The sequence below is a fragment of the Scyliorhinus torazame genome, unplaced genomic scaffold (assembly GCF_047496885.1).
Source record: "Scyliorhinus torazame isolate Kashiwa2021f unplaced genomic scaffold, sScyTor2.1 scaffold_104, whole genome shotgun sequence".
NCBI lineage: Eukaryota > Metazoa > Chordata > Chondrichthyes > Carcharhiniformes > Scyliorhinidae > Scyliorhinus > Scyliorhinus torazame.
This window is the reverse complement of record NW_027307831.1, coordinates 213670-236142: the sequence shown is the minus strand read 5'-3', so window position 1 is coordinate 236142 and position 22473 is coordinate 213670. Positions and strand designations below refer to the sequence as shown.

At 54.8% G+C, this 22473-nt stretch overlaps 1 protein-coding gene across 1 annotated transcript in view; it reads left to right on the top strand.

Annotated features, from left to right (window-relative positions):
- The window catches only part of LOC140405580 (vigilin-like), a gene marked incomplete at its 5' end in the record, with an annotated part of 612489 nt that overhangs the window by 377051 nt on the left and 212965 nt on the right, over positions 1-22473 (top strand). The window contains one exon of the mRNA XM_072494137.1: positions 20424-20630. Coding sequence (XP_072350238.1) covers positions 20424-20630 — 207 coding nt within the window. The remainder of the gene's footprint in view (positions 1-20423; positions 20631-22473) is intronic.

The window sequence follows — 22473 nt, the reverse complement described above, 5'->3', positions numbered from 1 at the left end:
TTTTAAGAAGCCCTCCTGGATGCTCCTTACAAACTCCGCCCCGTCTAAGCCCCTGGCACTAAGTGAGTCCCAGTCAATATTGGGGAAGTTGAAGTCTCCCATCACCACAACCCTGTTGTTTTTACTCTTTTCCAAAATCTGTCTACCTATCTGCTCCTCTATCTCCCGCTGGCTGTTGGGAGGCCTGTAGTATACCCCCAACATTGTGACTGCACCCTTCTTATTCCTGATCTCTACACATATAGCCTCACTGCCCTCTGAGGTGTCCTCTCGCAGTATAGCTGTGACATTCTCCCGAACAAGTAGCGCAACTCCACCTCCCCTTTTACATCCCCCTCTATCCAGGTCTCTGTAATGGCAACAACATCATAGTTCCAAGTACTAATCCAAGCTCTAAGTTCATCTGCCTTACCCGTAATGCTCCTTGCATTAAAACATATGCACTTCAGGCCACCAAACCCGCTGTGTTCAGCAACTTCTCCCCGTCTGCTCTGCCTCAGAGCCACACTGTCCCTATTCCCTAGTTCTCCCTCAATGCTCTCACCTACTGACCTATTGCTCCCGTGCCCACCCCCCTCCCTCACTCACTCCCTCAGTTAATGCTGTCTCTCTCCCTCACTCACTCCCTCAGTTAATGTTCTCACTCTCCCTCACTCACTCCCTCAGTTAATGCTGTCTCTCTCCCTCAATCACTCCCTCAGTTAATGCTGTCACTCTCCTTCACTCACTCCCTCAGTTAATGCTCTCACTCTCCCTCACTCACTCCCTCAGTTAATGCTCGCACTCTCTCTCACTCACTCCCTCAGTTAATGATGTCTCTCTCCCTCAATCCCTCCCTCAGTTAATGCTGTCTCTCTCCCTCACTCACTCCCTCAGTTAATGCTGTCTCTCCCTCACTCACTCCCTCAATTAATGATGTCTCTCTCCCTCACTCACTCCCTCAATTATCGCTCTCACTCTCCCTCACTCACTCCCTCAGTTAATGATGTCTCTCTCCCTCACTCACTCCCTCAGTTAATCATGTCTCTCTCCCTCACTCACTCCCTCAGTTAATGCTCTCACTCTCCCTCACTCACTCCCTCAGTTAATGCTCTCACTCTCCCTCACTCACTCCCTCAGTTAATGATGTCTCTATCCCTCCCTCCCTCCCTCAGTTAATGATGTCTCTCTCCCTCACTCACTCCCTCAGTTAATGTTCTCACTCTCCCTCACTCACTCCCTCAGTTAATGCTGTCCCTCTCCCTCACTCACTCTCTCAGTTAATCTGTCTCTCTCCCTCACTCACTCCCTCAGTTAATGCTGTCTCTCTCCCTCACTCACTCCCTCAGTTAATGTTCTCACTCTCCCTCACTCACTCCCTCAGTTAATGCTGTCTCTCTCCCTCAATCACTCCCTCAGTTAACGCTGTCACTCTCCTTCACTCACTCCCTCAGTTAATGCTCTCACTCTCCCTCACTCACTCCCTCAGTTAATGCTCGCACTCTCTCTCACTCACTCCCTCAGTTAATGATGTCTCTCTCCCTCAATCCCTCCCTCAGTTAATGCTGTCTCTCTCCCTCACTCACTCCCTCAGTTAATGCTGTCTCTCCCTCACTCACTCCCTCAATTAATGATGTCTCTCTCCCTCACTCACTCCCTCAATTATCGCTCTCACTCTCCCTCACTCACTCCCTCAGTTAATGATGTCTCTCTCCCTCACTCACTCCCTCAGTTAATCATGTCTCTCTCCCTCACTCACTCCCTCAGTTAATGCTCTCACTCTCCCTCACTCACTCCCTCAGTTAATGCTCTCACTCTCCCTCACTCACTCCCTCAGTTAATGATGTCTCTATCCCTCCCTCCCTCCCTCAGTTAATGATGTCTCTCTCCCTCACTCACTCCCTCAGTTAATGTTCTCACTCTCCCTCACTCACTCTCTCAGTTAATCTGTCTCTCTCCCTCACTCACTCCCTCAGTTAATGTTCTCACTCTCTCTCACTCACTCCCTCAGTTAATGCTCTCACTCTCCCTCATTCATCCCCTCAGTTAACCCTGTCCCTCTCCCTCACTCACTCCCTCAGTTAATGCTGTACCTCTCCCTCACTCACTCCCTCAGTTAATGCTGTCTCACTACCTCACTCACTCCCTCAGTTAATGCTGTCTCACTCCCTCACTCACTCCCTCAGTTAATGCTGTCTCACTCCCTCACTCACTCCCTCAGTTAATGCTGTCTCTCTCCCTCACTCACTCCCTCAGTTAATGCTGTCTCTCTCCGTCACTCACTCCCTCAGTTAATGCTGTCTCTCTCCCTCACTCACTCCCTCAGTCAATGCTGTCTCTCTCCCTCACTCACTCCCTCAGTTAATGCTGTCTCTCTCCCTCACTCACTCCCTCAGTTAATGCTGCCTCTCTCCCTCACTCACTCCCTCAGTTAATGCTGTCTCGCTCCCTCACTCACTCCCTCAGTTAATGCTGTCTCTCTCCCTCACTCACTCCCTCAGTTAATGCTCTCACTCTCCCTCACTCAGTCCCTCAGTTAATGCTCTCACTCACTCACTCCCTCAGTTAATGCTGTCCTCTCCCTCACTCACTCCCTCAGTTAATGCTCTCCCTCTCCCTCACTCCCTCCCTCAGTTAATGATGTCTCTCTCTCCCTCACTCACTCCCTCAGTTAATGCTGTCCCTCTCCCTCACTCACTCCCTCAGTTAATGCTCTCACTCTCCCTCACTCACTCCCTCAGTTAATGATGTCTCTATCCCTCCCTCCCACCCTCAGTTAATGATGTCTCTCTCCCTCACTCACTCCCTCAGTTAATGTTCTCACTCTCCCTCACTCACTCCCTCAGTTAATGCTGTCCCTCTCCCTCACTCACTCTCTCAGTTAATGCTGTCTCTCTCCCTCACTCTCTCCCTCAGTTAATGCTGTCCCTCTCCCTCACTCACTCTCTCAGTTAATCTGTCTCTCTCCCTCACTCACTCCCTCAGTTAATGTTCTCACTCTCCCTCACTCACTCCCTCAGTTAATGCTCTCACTCTCCCTCACTCACTCCCTCAGTTAATGATGTCTCTCTCCCTCACTCACTCCCTCAGTTCATGCTGTCTCTCTCCCTCACTCACTCCCTCAGTTAATGCTCTCACTCTCCCTCACTCACTCCCTCAGTTAATGCTCTCACTCTCCCTCACTCACTCCCTCAGTTAATGCTGTCCTTTCCCTCACTCACTCCCTCAGTTAATGCTCTCACTCTCCCTCACTCACTCCCTCAGTTAATGCTCTCACTCTCCCTCACTCACTCCCTCAGTTAATGCTGTCCTTTCCCTCACTCACTCCCTCAGTTAATGCTCTCCCTCTCCCTCACTCCCTCCCTCAGTTAATGATGTCTCTCTCACTCCCTCAGTTAATGCTGTCCCTCTCCCTCACTCACTCCCTCAGTTAATGCTGTCTCTCTCCCTCACTCTCTCCCTCAGTTAATGCTGTCCCTCTCCCTCACTCACTCCCTCAGTTAATGTTCTCTCTCTCCCTCACTCTCTCCCTCAGTTAATGCTGTCCCTCTCCCTCACTCACTCTCTCAGTTAATCTGTCTCTCTCCCTCACTCACTCCCTCAGTTAATGTTCTCACTCTCCCTCACTCACTCCCTCAGTTAATGCTGTCTCTCTCCCTCACTCACTCCCTCAGTTAATGATGTCTCTCTCTCCCTCACTCACTCCCTCAGTTCATGCTGTCTCTCTCCCTCACTCACTCCCTCAGTTAATGCTGTCTCTCTCCCTCACTCACTCCCTCAGTTAATGATGTCTCTCTCTCCCTCACTCACTCCCTCAGTTAATGCTGTCTCTCTCCCTCACTCACTCCCTCAGTTAATGCTGTCTCTCTCCCTCACTCACTCCCTTAGTTAATGCTCTCACTCCCCCTCACTCCCTCCCTCAGTTAATGCTCTCACTCTCCCTCACCCCCTCAGTTAACGCTGTCTCTCTCTCCCTCTCTCACTCCCTCAGTTAACACTGTCACTCTCCCTCACTCACTCCCTCAGTTAACACTGTCACTCTCCCTCACTCACTCCCTCAGTTAACACTGTCACTCTCCCTCACTCACTCCCTCAGTTAACACTGTCACTCTCCCTCACTCACTCCCTCAGTTAACACTGTCACTCTCCCTCACTCACTCCCTCAGTTAACACTGTCACTCCCCCTCACTCACTCCCTCAGTTAACACTGTCACTCTCCCTCTCTCACTCCCTCAGTTAACACTGTCACTCTCCCTCACTCACTCCCTCAGTTAACACTGTCACTCCCCCTCACTCACTCTCTCAGTTAACACTGTCACTCTCCCTCTCTCACTCCCTCAGTTAACACTGTCACTCTCCCTCTCTCACTCCCTCAGTTAACACTGTCACTCTCCCTCACTCACTCCCTCAGTTAACACTGTCACTCTCCCTCACTCACTCCCTCAGTTAACACTGTCTCTCTCCCTCACTCACTCCCTCAGTTAACACTGTCACTCTCCCTCACTCACTCCCTCAGTTAACACTGTCACTCTCCCTCACTCACTCCCTCAGTTAACACTGTCACTCTCCCTCACTCACCTGACTTATTTTGGTTGTAAGGGAGAATGATTCTCTGGACACCTGTTACTGAGGAGAGTTAAACTCCCCCCACAAATGGGTTATGCTCTGCCCATTTAATAATAATAATAGTCCTTAGTGTCACCAGTAGGCTTACATTAACACTGCAGTGAAGTTACTGTGAAAATCCCCTCGTCGCCACATTCCGGCGCCTGTTCGGGTACACAGGAGGGAGAATTCAGAATGTCCAATTCACCCAACAGCACGTCTTTCGGGACTTGTGGGAGGGAACCGGAGCACCCGGAGGAAACCCACGCAGACACGGGGGAGAACGTGCAGACTCCACACAGACAGTGACCCAAGCAGGAATCGAACCTGGGACCCTGGCGCTGTGAAGCAACAGTGCTAACCACTGTGGCACCCTGCTGTCCATGGGGCTCTCTGCAGTCTGCCAAGATCTTCGTGCCACTTGGTGCTCCCTCCATCACTGAGTAGCTGCATGCAAGGTGGGCCTGATATCGACTTGGTCCAGCTCACCAATCACCAGCAGCTCTTAAAGGGGCGCTGCCTTAAAGAGGAGCATAAATACTTCGCCTTGTACGGTGGCCGCTGAAGGTGGTGGGAGTCCTTTGTTGACTGAATCTGTGTTGTCAAGGATTGAAGAATGGCTGAACATACCAGATGCCCGGACGCCTTGGTGTAAGTTGCGGTGTGGGAGGGACTGTCTGCAACCACAGTGCGGGGGGGGGGGGGGTCCCGACTCTCAAGGCCGATGTGACGTGTGAGAGAATAGCAGTGACAGTCATTGCCAGCAGTTTAGCTCCAAGAACATGGACCCAGTGGCGGAAGGAGTTTAATGATCTAACCTGAGTTGTCAAGGTGAGTGAGTTCAGTCTTCAAATGACTTAGCTTATCCACCGCTCGTTTCGCCCGTTGCTCAGCTAGCACCGCCCCCTCCACTAATCCTTCCACCAAATTTATCCGTCATTCCTCGACCCTTCATTGAACGGTTTACCGCGCCCTCTTGTGCTTCGCGCTGTTGCAAGCCTCACGCTCTCAGACACTGGCACCCGTTTACATGCGCGCCACCCAAACGTACGACAGGGCGCCGACTGATGCCACCTTCCCTCTTTATTACAGGAGAAGGTGGTCCTTAGCAGGGGGCAGCAAGAGCGATCTGGGGGTCAAGCACGCCGGCAAGGTTTACCACCCCGTGAGGAGGAGGCAGTCACGGGAAGGGGCGTCACTGAAGCCATGACCGCTGGCGACACGGGAGGGATCGAGGATGAAGGTATCTGCACTTAATCCTCTTCCCCCCCACCCCCTTTCCTTATCTCACAACTTGCTCTGTCCCCGGCCAGATCCGCACACCCGCCTCACTCTCCCCTGTCTCTTTATCGTTTCAGTCTCCCACGAACTGGAGCCGCCCGGGTCCGAGGAGGAAGGCGGGACGGAGGAGGAGGAGGAGGAGGAGGAAGAGACGCTGCCGCCCGATCTTCCGGCCGCAGCCCCCGGGCCGGAGACTGACCCCGCGCGCATCTCGGAGGCCCGGCCGCGGGGCAGGACGGCGTGCGATGAGACACCGGCAGCGAGGGGACAGGAGCGAGGGCGATGGGAGAGGGTGACGCAGGTGTCGCCCCGCTGGAGGGCGAGGCCGCACCCTGGTTCCGCCGCTGAGGGGTCGGACGAGGACCTTGACGGCCCAGGTTGTGAGGACAGGCGGGTGGGCGCCCACGACCAAATTCTCGGCGCCCTGGAGAGCCTGCCGGAGAGTCTGCGCACGGTGGCAAGGACCATGGAGGACTCCAGCTCCACGCTGGCGCAGAGTTTCATGCAGAGCTCCCGGCTCATCCTCGCCAACATGGAGAGGGCGGCCGCCTCCGCCGGCACGCGGGCAGGCGGCACCGCGACAGAGCGGCTGCTGGCCGACGTCAAGGCTTCCCTCGCGGCGCAGGCCGCCTCCATCCAGGGCCTGGGCGCCGCGGTGGAAGCTCAGACCGCCGCCTTGCGAGCTCAGACCGCCGCCATCGTGGGCCTGGACGCCGCTGTCCGCAGGGGCTTCCAGGGCGTGGCGCCGGCGCAGCGGCCCCTCGCCCGGCAGGTCGGCAGGACCGCCGGGGCGCCCCCCCAGGAGCGCGGCAGGGCCGCCCAGCAGGGCGGCGCCCGCCCTCACGCCCCTCCGTCGGTCCCCTCGCTGCCCGTCGAGCAGCCGACTGCCCCAGCCGGTCCTGCGAAGCCCACATTTGCCCGAGGTCGCCCCGCATGGAGTCGGGTGCCCTCCTCAGTTGGCAATCAGTAGCTTCCCACCATCCTGGCCGCAGCCACCGCGGAAACACCGAGTACAAACAGTAGGACAGGCAAAGAAACATGGGCGGCAGGTACGGAGGGTGATTCGATTACTTCTGTGTACATTATTCAATGAGCATATTTATAAAATTGGATTGGAACTTATTTTCTGATGTCTTTGTGTTAGGTAGAGGACTGAATCGGTCAGTAAAGGAGGGAAACGGAGCAGGATGGGAATGATGGGGAGCGGGGTTGGGAAACGTCGTTGAGGGTCATGGGTAATCTGTTCATCGGGCAGAGCGTTGCTTGTCATGTTGTAGATTCTCTTCCTCTCCCTCCACTGCGCCGCCTCCATCGCGCCCGTCTCAGCTTCCCGGCGCTGGCAGGCTGCGGGTAAGGGCCCACGATCGCGCACAGCACCGCAAATCTCGATACCCGCCCAGCCGAGGACCCCAGGCGTCCGCGTAGCCGCCTAGGCAGTGAGGGTGCTGCCTGAGGGGGCTGATGGGAGGGCCCTGTGGTCTCGCAGCGTGGCCGTCATTATAACTCCGGCGCACGCGGGCAGCTGGGCTCCCGACTGGATAGTGGGTGGGGAGGCGGTGGCGTTAGGAGTATTGTCACTGAACCACCAATCCAGAGGCCCGGGGGACCCAGGTCCGAATCCCATCGGCAGATGGTTAAATAATGGCCGAGCGAGCCCGCTCAGTCCAAGGGCAATTAGGGATGGGGAACACATTCACACATCCCCTAAATGGAGTTTAAAAAAGAAATGACCCAGGACTCGCTCGCCCCACGAGCGGAGACGACGGATGGTTTCAACATTTGAGGGGGATAAACCCACAGAGCTCCAGCGATGGAGCGGGCTCGAATTGCTCCGCGGTGGGCTAGTCTGGACCAAATGGCCCTCCTTCTGAGCTGCCGCGGCTACCTGTAGATGAGGGGCACGCCGGGCAAGGCGGGTACTGCGAATGGCTTCCAATACCATGGTGGGGGAGGGCGGTGGTGTGGGGGGGGGGGCTTGAATTCCAGTCAGAACCTCGTGCTCATTCTTCTGCTTCTTGTCCAGCAGGGGGAAAGCGACGGGTGTAACGGTGTAACCCCCCCCCCCCTCTCCCCCCCTCCCCCCCTCCCCCCTCCCCCCCCCCTCCCTCCCTCCCTCCACATACCACGTGCATGCTTGCATCCCTGAATGGTGCTCTTCCCACCTCGGTGGCGCGTGAGTGCGTCTCGGAGCCTTACATAGACTTACATAGAACACACAGTGCAGAAGGAGGCCATTCGGCCCATCGGGTCTGCACCGACCCACTTAAGCTCTCACTCCCACCCTGTCCCCGTCACCCAATAACCCCTCCTAACCCTTTTTGGACACAAAGGGACAATTTAGCACGGCCAATCCACCTAACCCGCACATCTTTGGACTGTGGGAGGAAAGCGGAGCACCCGGAGGAAACCCACGCACACACGGGGAGAACGTGCAGACTCCGCGCAGGCAGCGACCCAGCGGGGGATCGAACCCGGGACCCTGGCGCTGTGAAGCCACAGTGCTAGCCACTTGTGCTAGTTCTTAGTGACCAAAACAACAAGGTTAGGAGGGGTTGGGTCACGGAGATAGGGTGGAAGTGAGGGTTGAAGTGCGTCGGTGCAGACTCGATGGGCCGAATGGCCTCCTTCTGCACCGTATGCTCTATGTTCTGTGAAGGCTTGAAACAAGGACTACCAAAGATCCACCGAGACGATGCCTTTCACCACCTCGGGGCAGCGTGAGGCACGTTGTGGGGAGGGAGTGTGTCAATATTTTCAAGGTGGGGGGAGGTTCCAATAGGCAGAAAACACACATACAAAGGGTGCGCAGATAAAACGCTTCAATACTACCCAGGGAACCCTTCCTTCATTCTTCACTGAGCCTGAAGGCAGCACTGTAACGTTCAGTGCCAGCTGAGGCTTCATACGAACAGGGCGCAGGAGGAGGCGGCTCCGCGATTTAATAAGATCAGGGCTGATCTGATTGTAAGCTCAAATCTGCATCCCGCGCGATAACCCTTCACCCCCGATAACCCTTCACCCCCGATAACCCTTCACCCCCGATAACCTTTCACCCCCTCCTTAATCTTTAAGGCCTCGGCCTTAAAAATATCCAAAGGTTTTGCTTCCGCCGCCTTTTGAGGAAGAGAGTTCCTGAGACCCTCCCCCCCCCCTCTGAGAGAAAATATTCGCCCCCACCTCCGTTTCAAATGGGCGACCCCCTTATTTTTAGCCGTTAACCCCCTCCCGGCGTTCGGATGTTTTGTCTTGGCGGGTTTCGTTCGTGGAGGTTTACCGCTGGGGGGGTGGGGGGGGGGGGGTGGCAAAGAACTGAACCTGCGACGTAACCACGGGAGAGTCTCGCTCGCTCACAGCTGCGGCCTCCATCCCGGCGGACACGCGTGCGGGAACAATCTCCGGGCCGATGAGCCCAGCAGGCCTATTCCCGGTTTCACGGCCGCCATTTTGGAAGAGACGAAGTCACCAAACCCTGACAGCAGGGCGAGGCATTCCCTGGGGACCGACGTTTCTCGATATAGGCTGGGCATGATGTTAGCAGCACGTTTACACAGGGGAGCCGGCGGTGTGTATATATTATATCTGTGTGTGTTCTGTGGATGGATGACAGAGTTGCAAAAAGAAGCCTTATTAGCTGAAAAGTCCACTGGGAACAGTGGTGCTCTGGCACAAACATGTTATTTATACCCGGCATCCTGTTAGAGCCTGAACTCAGCTGTGTCCGTAAAGGTTACCCTCATGTGCCTCCTGCGCCCAACACGGAGCCTCGCCACCCCAGAGCATGGGTTGGAGTGGGCCGCAGAGAGGGGACAGAAGCCTGCCGAGGCTCATCGGGCATCACTCTCGCCTCTGAAGCTCGAAGGTGGCGTTGGGTTTAGCTGCCACGCCAGAGACACGGGCACATACTGCGGGCCGACTTTGAGGGGGAGTGCCTGCACTATCGGGGGGGGGGGGGGGGTGGGGGGTTGTCTTTCAGGTGGAAAGCGTTAATTGGAGACCTCTGCCCCCCTCCTCGGGGGGGGGACAGGAAAGATCACACTTCCGTGACATGTTTACCCCTCGGTCGGCATCATAAAGAGCAGGTGACCTGATTGTTACCATGGTGCTGTTGGCAGGATCTAGCTGTGCACAAAATGGCTGCTCTCTGTCCCACGTTACAGCAGTGGCTACTCTTCAAACGGATTTCATTGGCTCCCAGATGCTTTGGGATTACCTGAGACCATGAAGGCAGTATATCAATGCAAGTCCTTTCTGGTGTCTTATTGTCGGAGAAGAAGAATGTCATAGAAACTCTACAGTGTAGAAGGAAGCCATTTGGCCCATCAAGCCTGTACCGACCCTCTGCACCGAGGCCCACTCCCCTGTACCCCCACCTAACCCGCACATCTTTGGACTGTGGGAGGAAACCGGAGCACCCGGAGGAAACCCACGCACACACGGGGGAGAACGTGCAGACTCCACACAGACAGTGACCCAGCGGGGAATCGAACCTGGGACCCTGGAGCTGTGAGGCAGCAGTGCTGACCACTGTGCCACCTCTTCAGTCCCGCCTCACATGATCCAAGTGGAGAGGCAAATCAAATGGCAAAGTGTTGGGATAACAATGGCCGCTTGCTGGCAGATGTATGTGGACCAATGCAAAGTAATTAAAAGTCGGAAAAGGAACCAAGCCTTGGGAATATTGACCCAGACGGCTTTTGGCGACGGAACACAGTGCGGGAGTGTCGGGGGAGTGTAGGCGGGAAGCTCGTTGGAATCTATGGTGCCGTGTCTGGCAGCAGGAAGGGGGCAGAATCAAGAATAGAAGCGGTGGGAGGTGGTAACGTGTGTGAATAACTGAGTCACTGGTACGGCCTGGCCTGGAGTCTGCGTATGGCCTGCCCCACCAAGTCACCCAGCTCTACAGCAAGGGAACCAAGGCCACGGCTGACCCCGTGTACTCGCCTTTGACCCGCTCGGAATGTCAAAAAGCTTGTCAACCGCAGATTAAAAACTACCGTCGACACCCAGTTGTGGGAGGGGGTTTTAAAACCTCTGTCGCCATTTGTGTTCCCTCACTTCCCTCCTGAAAGATTCGGCCAATTTTTACCACATTCCCTCGCGCACGACAACCCCAGCCAGCAGAAACAACCTCTCATCTACCCGAGCTGTTCCACTCCACAACACGCCCCCCCCCCCCCCCCCCCCCCCATTTAAAACTTTGCGGATGGGGGTGAAAATTGGAAGCATTGTGAACTGGGCGGAGGTTAGTGTCCTCCTTCAAAAGGACAGAGCTGGGTGGGCAGCTGAGTGGCAAATGACGTTTAATGCAGAGAGTGTGAAGTGATTCATTTTGGTAGGAAGAGGGCGGAGACACAATATACAGCAAAGGCTACAGTTCTAAAGAAGATACGTGATCAGAGGGACTGAGGTGATGTTGCACAGAAGTCGTTGAAGGTGACAGGACAGGTTGAGGGACCGGTTAATGAAGCAGTCAAGAAGGCAGACGGCATGCCTGCCTTCATCGGGCGGGGGCATTGAGTTTGAAAATTGACACGTCGTGTTATAGCTCTATAGAACCTTAGTTAGGCCACACTTGGAGTATAGTGTTCAATTCTGGTCGCCACACTACCAGAAGGATGTGGAGGCTTTAGAGAGGGTGCAGAAGAGATTTACCAGAATGTTGCCTGGTATGGAGGGCTTGAGCTATGAGGAGCGGTTGAATAAACTCGGTTTGTTCTCACTGGAACGACGGAGGTTGAGGGTCGACCTGATAGAGGTCTACAAAATTATGAGGGGCATAGACAGAGTGGATAGTCAGAGGCTTTTCCCCAGGGTAGAGGGGTCAATTACTAGGGGGCATAGGTTTAAGGTGCGAGGGGCAAGGTTTAAAGGAGATGTACGAGGCAAGTTGTTTTACACAGAGGGTAGTGGGTGCCTGGAACTCGTTCACAGGGAAGTAGGGGAAGCAGATACGAGAATGACTTTTAAGGGGCGTCTTTGACAAATACATGAATAGGCCGGGAATAGAGGAATAAGGTTCCCGGAAGGGTAGGGGATTTTAATTCAGATGGGCAGCATGGCCGGTGCAGGCTTGGAGGGCCGAAGGGCCTGTTCCAGTGCTGTAATTTTCTTTGTTCTTTGTGCCTGGACAGGTATCCTGCACTTTATTAATAGGGGCAGAGGGACACGAGCAAGAAGGTTGTATAAAACACTGGATTGGCCTCAACTGGAGTATTGTGTCCAGTTCCCGGCACCGCACTTTAGGGAAGGATGCGAGCGGCCAGTCCCGGGGATCGATTGGAGAAGTTGGGAGTGTTTCCCTTGGAGAAGAGAAGGTCGGGAGGAGATTCGACCGTGGTGTCCAAAATCGCGAGGGGACAGGGTCGACAGGGGGAGAAACTGGTGGAAGGGCGGCAAGCGAGAGGGGCGCGGTGAGGGGTTAGGATCGGGAAGGTGCCGGCTGAGAGCGTGGCGGGAAAGGCTGGTCCCGTCGAGGCCTGTGCCGGGTCACGGGGCGAAGGCACTGAGGCCTACTTCTCTTCGCCAAATTGTGTGATATCCTTTGTTTGGGCTGTTTACTCTGGGGCAGAAGAGATTGAAGTAAAATGCTGGGTGGGGGGGTGGGGGGGGGGGGGGCGCTGGGGACTGTAGAAGATGAGGCGGTTCTCCGTCTAGCAGAGAGGGTTTTTAATGGGGGATTTGAGGCGAAGTGTCCAGAGGTAAGGAGAGGGCCGTGGTCGGGGAGAGAAGCTGTTTCCACCGGCAACAGGATCGGTAACTGGGAGAGACGCAGCTTCAGGCCGATCGTCGAAACGCGGAGGAGCGTTTCTGACCCGGCAAGTAATGAGGCTTTGGAGGGCGCCCGCCGAGAGGGCAGTGGGAACAGATTCAGTGACGGCGCGGCTTCCAATCGGGAGCTGGGCGGGCGGCGCAGCGGTTAGCGCTGCTGCCTCACGGGGCCGAGGACCCGGGGTCTCTGTCCGGGTGGAGTTTGCACATTCTCCCCGTGTCGGCGTGGGTCTCACCCCCACAACCCAAAGATGTGCAGGGATTGGCCACGCTAAATTGCCCCTTCATTGGGGTGAGGGCGGGGGGAAATAATTGGGTACTCTAAATTTATTTAAAAGGACGGGAATTAGGTAGATGATTGAAAAAGGGGGAGAGAAATAATTGCTGCATTATGAGCCTGAAGCAGGGGAGTGTGCATAACTCGGTAGCACTGTTGGAGGGTTCGCACTGACACGTGGGGTCAAATGGCCTCCTCCTGTGCCGTAGAGAGATCGGTAGCGTGCATGGTATGTGCAATAAAACCTGTCGACTACGCCAAAAATGTAGAAGCACATATATACAAATAAATACTCATCAAGACCTTTTGGATCTTGTGGTGGCTCAGTCAGCTAAGACAAAGAGGACCAACACCGTAGAAAGGTTTATCGGTTTGAGTGCAGGAACCTGTGCTCTCTTCTGGGGCGAAATTCTCCGGTATCGGCGCGATGTCCGCCGACTGGCGCCCAAAACGGCGCAAATCAGTCGGGCATCGCGCCGCCCCAAAGGTGCGGAATCCTCCGCATCTTGGGGGGCTGAGCCCCAACCTTAAGGGGCTAGGCCCACGCCGGACTAACTTCCGCCCCGCCAGCTGGCGGAAAAGGCCTTTGGTGCCCCGCCAGATGGCGCGGAAATGACATCTCCGGGCGGCGCATGCGCGGGAGCGTTAACGGCCGCTCACGGCATCCCCGGCACATGCGCTATGGAGGGAGTCTCTTCCGCCTCCGCCATGGTGGAGACCGTGGCGAAGGCGGAAGGAAAAGAGTGCCCCCACGGCACAGGCCCGCCCGCGGATCGGTGTGCCCCGATCGCGGGCCAGGCCACCGTGGGGGCACCCCCCGGGGCCAGATCGCCCCCGCGCCCCCCCCCCCCAGGACCCCGGAGCCCGCCCGCGCCGCCTCGGCCCGCCGGTAAGGTAGGTGGTTTAATCTATGCCGGCGGGACAGGCATTCTAGCAGCGGGACTTCGGCCCATCCGGGCCGGAGAATCGCCGGGGGGGGGGGGGGGGGGGGGCGCCAGCTGGCGCTGCGCGATTCCCGCCCCCGCCGAATATCCGGTGCCGTAGAATTCGGCAACCGGCGGGGGCGGGATTCACGCCAGCCCCCGGCGATTCTCCAACCCAGCGGGGGGAATTGGACCCGTGCTGTTCGCCTCGCTCCGCATCACAAACTAGCTGTCTAGCCAACTGAGCTAAACCGGCCCCCCCCCATATAAAACACACATACTGTGAAAGTAGGGGGGACATGTGTAGCGCTGATGCTAACGGACTAATTCATCCAGAGGCCCGTATTGATGCTCCAGAGATACGGTTTCCAACACCCACCACAGCAGTTGGTGGAATTTAAAATTCAATGAATTGAAAAAATAAATTCAGAGTACCCCCATTCTTTTTTTTCTCCAATTGAGGGGCGGTTTAGCGCGGCCGATCCACCGAGCCTGCACATCTTTGGGCTGTGGGGGTGAGACCCACGCAGACACGGGGAGAAGGTGCAAATCCCACGTGGACAGTGACCCGGGGCCGGGATCGAACCTGGGACCCCGGCGCCGTGAGGCAGCAGTGCTAACCACTGCGTCCCTCTTAAATTCAATTAATTTTTTTCTTTTTGTATAAATGTTTTAACTGGGCTTTCGAACAAAGTATATTTGCCGTTATGTACACAGAATAAGAAATATATATATACATATGTAGAAGAGAAGGGCACACCCAAATATACCAAAAGTAATAATACAAACCCCCCCGGTCTATCTCTCGCTCTCATGCTTCGGCTACTTTCCCCTGATTCTTGGCTACCTGTCTATTTCTTCTGCTTGTTCGTTGGCACCAACAGGTCCCGGAACAATTGGGTGAATGGCTCCCACGTTCTGTGGAAGCCGTCGTCTGACCCTCGGATGGCGAATTTGATTTTCTCCGTTTGGAGAGATTCTGAGAGGTCGGACAGCCAGTCCGCAGCTTTGGGTGGTGCTGCTGACCGCCAGCCGAACAGGATTCCACGGCGGGCGATCAGGGTGGCAAAGGCAAGGGCGTCCGCCCTCCTCCCCAGGAATAGATCTGGCTGGTCAGATACCCCGAAGACCGCCACTTTCGGGCACGGCTCCACCCTCACCCCCACCACTTTGGACATTGCCTCGAAGAAGGCTGTCCAGTACTCCACAAGCCTGGGGCAGGACCAGAACATGTGGGTATGGTTGGCCGGGCCTCCTTGGCACCGCTCACATCTGTCCTCCACCTCCGGGAAGAACCTACTCACACGGGTTCTTGTTAAGTGGGCTTTATGTACCACTTTTAGTTGCGTCAGGCTGAGCATTGCGCACGTGGACGTGGACTTGATCCTATGCAGTGCTTCGCTCCAGAGTCCCCACTCTATTTCGATCCCCAGGTCCACCTCCCACTTCATTCTTGTTGCGTCCAGTATGGTATCGGCCCTCTACCAGTCGGTCATACATGTCATTGCAGTTTCCTTTATCTAGTATGCTTGCGTCCAGTAACTCTTCCAGTAATGTCTGTCGTGGGCGGTTGTGGGTACGTCCTTGTCTCCTTTCGTAGGAAGTTTTTGGGTTGTAGATACCTTAGCTCGTTCCCCCTGGCTAGCTGTCTGTCAGTTCGCCCAGTGTTGCGATCCTGCCGTCCGTGTATAGGTCCCAGACTGTCAGTGTCCCTCCGTCCTGCCCCACCTTTTGAAGGTGGCGTCAGTCAGCGCTGGCGTGAATCTTCGGTTGTTGCAGATGGGAGCTTTACCCGACATTCTGGTCAGGCCAAATTGCTGCCGTAGTTTTAAATTCAATGAATTAATGAATCTGGAATTACAGGATCCCTACAATGCAGAAGGGGGCCATTCGGCCCATCGCATCCACACCAATCCTCCGAAAGGGCAGCCAACTAGGCCCACTCCCCCACCCTATCCCTGTAACCCCATCCTATCCTGCACATCTTTGGACACTAAGGGCAATTTATCACGGCCAGTCCAGCGAATCTGCACACCTTTGGCCTGTGGGAGGAAGCCGGAGGAAACGCACGCAGACACGGGGAGAACGTGCAGACTCCGCACAGTCAGCCGAGCCGGAATCGAACCCAGCACCCTGGAGCTGTGAGGCAGCAGTGCTAGCCCACTGTGCCACCGAGGATTTCACGCTGTTCTCAGTAACGGTGGCCAAGGTAACGGGATGGTTAGCAGTTTCAAGTTCCTAGCGGTGCACATCTCCAAAAATCTGTCCTGGTCCACCCACATCGACGCTACCACCAAGAAAGCACAACAGCGCCTATACTTCCTCAGGAAACTAAGGAAATTCGGCATGTCCACATTAACCCTTACCAACTTTTACAGATGCACCATACAAAGCATCCTATCGGGCTGCATCACAGCCTGGTATGGCAACTGCTCGGCCCAGGACCGCAAGAAACTTCAGAGAGTCGTGAACACCGCCCAGTCCATCACACGAACCTGCCTCCCATCCACTGACTCCATCTACACCTCCCGCTGCCTGGGGAAAGCGGGCAGCATAATCAAAGACCCCACCCACCCGGCTTCCTCACTCTCCCAACCTCTTCCATCGGGCAGGAGATACAGAAGTCTGAGAACACGCACGGACTGATTCAAAAACAGCTTCTTCCCCGCTGTCACCAGACTCCTAAACGACCCTCTTATGGACTGACCTCATTAACACTACACCCTGTATGCTTCATCCGATGCCGGTGTCTATGTAGTTACATTGTATATGTTGTGTTGCTCTATTATGTATTTTCTTTTATTCCTTTTCTTCCCATGTACTTAATGATCTGTTGAGCTGCTCGCAGAAAAATACTTTTCACTGTAGCTCGGTACACGTGACAATAAACCAATCCAATCCAATCATTGCCGATTGTTGCAAAAACCCATCTGGTTCGCCAGTGGAAATCTGCCTGGCCTCCACCTGACTCTGGGTGCTGAACTGATTCTCTGCGATGGCCGAGCCAACCCACTCAGTTCCAGGGCAATTACGGATGGGCAACAAAGGCCGGACTGGCCCAGCGCCGCCCACATCCCGCGAAACAGGCATTTACTCACAGGCGAATCCAGAGACAGCGGCACTCACAAAGGCATCTCCTCGTACCTCCTTCCTCGGGCTGGTTTAGCACAAACAGCTGGCCCGCAATGCAGAACAAGGCCAGCCGCGCGGGTTCAATTCCCATACCGGCCTCCCCGAACAGGTGCCGGAATGTGGCGACTAGGGGCTTTTCACAGTAACTTCATTGGAGCCTACTCGCGACAGTAAGCAACTTTCCTTATTATATTATTATTCATAGATCATAGAATTTACAGAGCAGAAGGAGGCCATTCGCCCATCGAGTCTGCCCCGGCTCTTGGAAAGAGCACCCTACCCAAGGTCAACACCTCCACCCTATCCCCATAACCCAGTAACCCCACCCAACACTAAGGGCAATTTTGGACACTAAGGGGCAATTTATCATGGCCAATCCACCTAACCTGCACATTTTTGGACTGTGGGAGGAAACCGGAGCACCTGGAGGAAACCCACGCACACACGGGGAGGATGTGCAGACTCCGCACAGACAGTGACCCAAGCCAGAATCGAACCTGGGACCCTGGAGCTGTGAAGCAATTGTGCTAACCACAATGCTACCGTGCTGCCCAATTGTGCTACCCATTATTCTCGGTGAGACGGCCAGTCAGCACCCCCCACCGCTCCCACCTCCCGGCGTCAGCCCCCAGCTTCCCTCACCGCCCACCTGTGAAGCCGCTCCTGCCCGGTACACGCATGACGTTGCCTCCCCTGCTACCCCCCCGACCCCGGGAAATTGTGGCGACCCCCCCCCCCCCCCCCCCCCCCCGCCCAACCCGCTGACTCTGCACACCGGCTAAACGGCGAGCCTGTTTCCGGGGGGGGGGGGGTTCTTGTGACGCGCTGCACTGAGGGGCGGAGCAGCAAGCCAAGAGTCCCTGATCCCAACCGATGACCAGTGCTCCATGCTGGAGGCGTGTGTGTGTGTGTGTGCAGACAGAGGGTGAGGAGCAACGTGGGCCCCTGCAACCCTCTCTGATCTCCTGGCCCCTTCAGTTCAGGCCCGAGGCTCATCCTCGATTTCAAATGCTCCACCATTGGCATCCAGCTGCCGAACCGCCAGAGTCTGCCATCTGGAGTCCCCTTCCAAACCTACCCACCCCTCCTCCTTTGAAACCTCCCTTTCAAATCCACTTCCTGGACCGAGGTTTGGGGTTGCTCTCTTCACAGCTTGCATTCGTCAATCAGTGACCAACCCTTGATTGATAATGCTCCTGCGAAGTCACCTGGAGCATTTTCTTATTTTGTTAAAGGTGCTATACAACAGGAAGACGGAGTACTGACTAATGGTAAGATTCTTGGCAGTGTGGATGAGCAGAGAGATCTCGGTGTCCATGTACATAGATCCCTGAAAGTTGCCACCCAGGTTGAGAGGGTTGTTAAGTTGGCGTACGGTGTTTTAGCTTTTATTGGTAGAGGGATTGAGTTTCGGAGCCATGAGGTCATGTTGCAGCTGTACAAAACTCTGGTGCGGCCGCATTTGGAGTATTGCGTGCAATTCTGGTCGCCGCATTATAGGAAGGATGTGGAAGCATTGGAAAGGGTGCAGAGGAGATTTACCAGAATGTTGCCTGGTATGGAGAGAAGATCTTATGAGGGAAGGCTGAGGGACTTGAGGCTGTTTCCGTTAGAGAGAAGAAGGTTAAGAGGTGACTTAATTGAGGCCTACAATTAGCTTTCATTGGTAGAGGGATTGAATTTCTGAGCTATGAAAATGAAATGAAATGAAAATCCCTTATGGGCTTCAAATGAAGTTACTGTGAAAAGCCCCTAGTCGCCACATTCCGGCGCCTGTTCGGGGAGGCCGGTGTGGGAATTGAACCCGCGCTGCTGGCCTTGTTCTGCATTACAAGCCAGCTCTTTAGCCCAGTGTGCTAAACCAGCCCCTGTGATGTGCTATGAGGTCATGTTGCAGCTGTACAAAACTCTGGTGCAGCCGCATTTGAAAATCGCTTATTGTCACAAGTAGGCTTCAAATGAAGTTACTGTGAAAAGCCCCTAGTCGCCATATTCCGGCGCCTGTTCGGGGAGGCTGATACGGGAATTGAACCGTGTTGCTGACCTGCCTTGGTCTGCTTTCAAAGCCAGCGATTTAGCCGTGTGAGAAACCAGTCCCTGGAGTATTTGGAGTATTGCGTGCAGTTCTGGTCGCCGCATTATAGGAAGGATGTGGAAGCATTGGAAAGGGTGCAGAGGAGATTTACCAGGATGTTGCCTGGTATGGAGGGAAGATCTTATGAAGAAAGGCTGAGGGACTTGAGGCTGTTTTCGTTAGAGAGAAGAAGGTTAAGAGGTGACTTAATTGAGGCATACAAGATGATCAGAGGATTGGATCGGGTGGACAGTGAGAGCCTTTTTCCTCGGATGGTGATGTCTAGCACGAGGGGACATAGCTTTAAATTGAGGGGAGATAGATATAAGACAGATGTCAGAGGTAGGTTCTTTACTCAGAGAGTAGTAAGGGCGTGGAATGCCCTGCCTGCAACAGTAGTGGACTCGCCAACACTAAGGGCATTCAAATGGTCATTGGACAGACATATGGACGATAAGGGAATAGTGTAGATGGGCTTTAGAGTGGTTTCACAGGTCGGCGCAACATCGAGGGACGAAGGACCTGTACTGCGCTGTATTGTTCTATATAAATGAAAGTTGTTGTGCGGGACCGTGACGCTCCTTGCTGTCAACTAGCTCATTGATGCACCTCCACCCTCGGGTCACCCATAAGGATGCTTCACAAGTCGGAGACCCTACCCAGTGAGGGGCCAACACGGTTCGAGAGGAGGAAATTGCCGGAAGGTTAACAAACCGTTAAAGTGTTCTCCTAGAAATGTACAAACATAGAAATTAGAAGCAGGAGGAGGCCATTCGGCCCCTCGAGCCTGCTCCGCCATTCATTATGATCATGGCTGATCATCAAGTCCCGTACCATGATCCCGCCTTACCCCCCATATCCCTTGATCCCTTTAGCCCCAAGAGCTGTATCCAATTCCTTATTGAAATTACATAATGTTTTGGCCTCAACTACTTTCTGTGGGAGTGAATTCCACAGATTCCCCACTCTCTGGGTGAAGAAATTTCTCCTCACCTCAGTCCTAAAAGGTTTACCCCTTCTCCTCAAACTATAATCCCTAGTCCTGGACTCCCCCACCATCGGGAACATTCTTTCTGAATCTACCCTGTCTAATCCTGTTGGAATTTTGTATGTTTCTATGAGATCCCCTCTCACTCTTCTAAACTCCAATCAATATAATCTACCCAATTTAGTCTCTCCTCATATGACAGTCCCGCCATCCCAGGAATCAGTCTGGTAAACCTTCGCGGCCCTCCCTCCATCGCCGGAACCTCCTTCCTCGGATACGGGCACGAGAATTGCAGGCCGGATTCTCAGTTTGTTTTAATTCCCGATCTTGCTTTGCGCTGGGTGGGGGCATGGGGCACGCCTGGCCGGCTTTCAGCTGCGTCCTTTCTGCCAACAGAAACGGAAAACCACGACGATATCGGTCGAGGTGAAGAAGTCCCAGCACAAGTACATCGTAGGCCCGAAAGGCAACACCCTGCAGGAGATACTGGACGTGACCGGGGTCTCCGTCGAGATGCCGTCACTGGAGAGCAGCTGTGAGACGATCATCCTCCGAGGGGAACCGGACAAACTAGGCCCGGCTCTGACTCAGGTCTACGCTAAGGTAAACCCCACCCCACAGACATTCATGTTGGCTCCTCATTCTCAGCGTTACAGCAAGAGTGAGGAGGGCCTTGCTATTATCGCAGAGGGCTTCAGCGAGACCCGACTGTGCTGACACCTCCGTTGGGCCACACCTGCCGGTAGGGGCAGGGCACGGGCAGAGGATGGCGGTGGGAGTGCCCGGGACATTGTCCGTGAGCATGGCTACGCCAGGCTGTTGCTTGACTAGTCTGGGAGGCACAATCTTGGCGCAAGCTCCCAGGCGGCACGGTGGACACAATACAACGCTGCCTCAAAACGCCAGGTGCCCGGGGTCGATTACGGCCTCGGGTGACTGTCTGTGCGGAGTCTGCACATCCTCCCCGTGTCTGCGTGGGTTTCCTCCGGGTGCTCCGGTTTCCTCCCACAGTCTAAAGGTGTGCAGGTTAGGTGGATTGGCCGTGCTAAATTGCCCCTTAGTGTCCAAAGATGTGCAGGTTGGGTGGATCGGCCGTGCTAAATTGCCCCTTAGTGTCCAAAGATGTGCAGGTTAGGTGGATTGGCCGCGCTAAATTGCCCCTCAGTGTCCAAAGATGTGCAGGTTAGGTGGATCGGCCGTGCTAAATTGCCCCTTAGTGTCCAAAGATGTGCAGGTTAGGTGGATCGGCCGTGCTAAATTGCCCCTTAGTGTCCAAAGATGTGCAGGTTAGGTGGATTGGCCGCGCTAAATTGCCCCTCAGTGTCCAAAGATGTGCAGGTTAGGTGGATCGGCCGTGCTAAATTGCCCCTTAGTGTCCAAAGATGTGCAGGTTAGGTGGATCGCCGTGCTAAATTGCCCCTTAGTGTCCAAAGATGTGCAGGTTAGGTGGATTGGCCATGCTAAATTGCCCCTTAGTGTCCAAAGATGTGCAGGTTAGGTGGATTGGCCGTGCTAAATTGCCCCTTAGTGTCCAAAGATATGCTTGTTAGGTGGATTGGCCGTGCTAAATTGTCCTTAGTGTCCAAAGATGTGCAGGTTAGGTGGATTGGCCGTGCTTAAATTGTCCCTTAGTGTCCAAAGATGTGCAGGTTAGGTGGATTGGCCGTGCTAATTGCCCCTTAGTGTCCAAAGATGTAGGGGTTAAGAGATGTTACGGGTTTAGGGCAGGGGAGTGAGCCTAGATAGGGTGCTCCTTCAGAAGGTCAGTGCCGAACCGATGGCCCACAGGCCTCCTTCTGCACTGTAGGAATGTGGATTCTATGTCGGGACGGAGGACTTTGCAAATTCGACAGGGCTGAGTTTGTAGTTGCCCTCTCACGTGCCTAGGTCGATGCCGGATGGTCCGTCCGGGTTCATTCCTTTTTTATCAGTTTGAGTGGGCTCGCTCGGATATTTCAGAGGGGCACATAAGAGTCAGCCACTTCGCTGTGTGCGGGATCTGGAGTCACGTGTCGGCCAGATCTGGGTCAGGACGGCAGATTTCCCTCCCTAAAGGACATTAATGAAGAGATGGGTTTTGCCAACCAATGACCCATTGAATTGGGGAATCCCACAATTGTGGGGTTTCCTCCCACAAGTCCCGAAAGACGTGCTGTGAGGTGAATTGGACATTCTGAATTCTCCACTGTGTACCCGAACAGGCGCCGGAATGTGGCGACGAGGGCATTTTCACAGTAACTTTGCAGTGTTAATGTTAAGCCTACTTGTGACACTAATAAGGATTATTATAAACCGGAGCACCCGGAGGAAAGCCACGCAGGCATGGGGAGAGCGTGCAGACTCCGCACAGGCAGTGCCCCAAGCCCGGGAATCGAACCTGGGGCCCTGGCGCTGTGAAGCAACGGTGCTAACCACTGTGCTACCGTGTCGCAATGACACCGCTTCC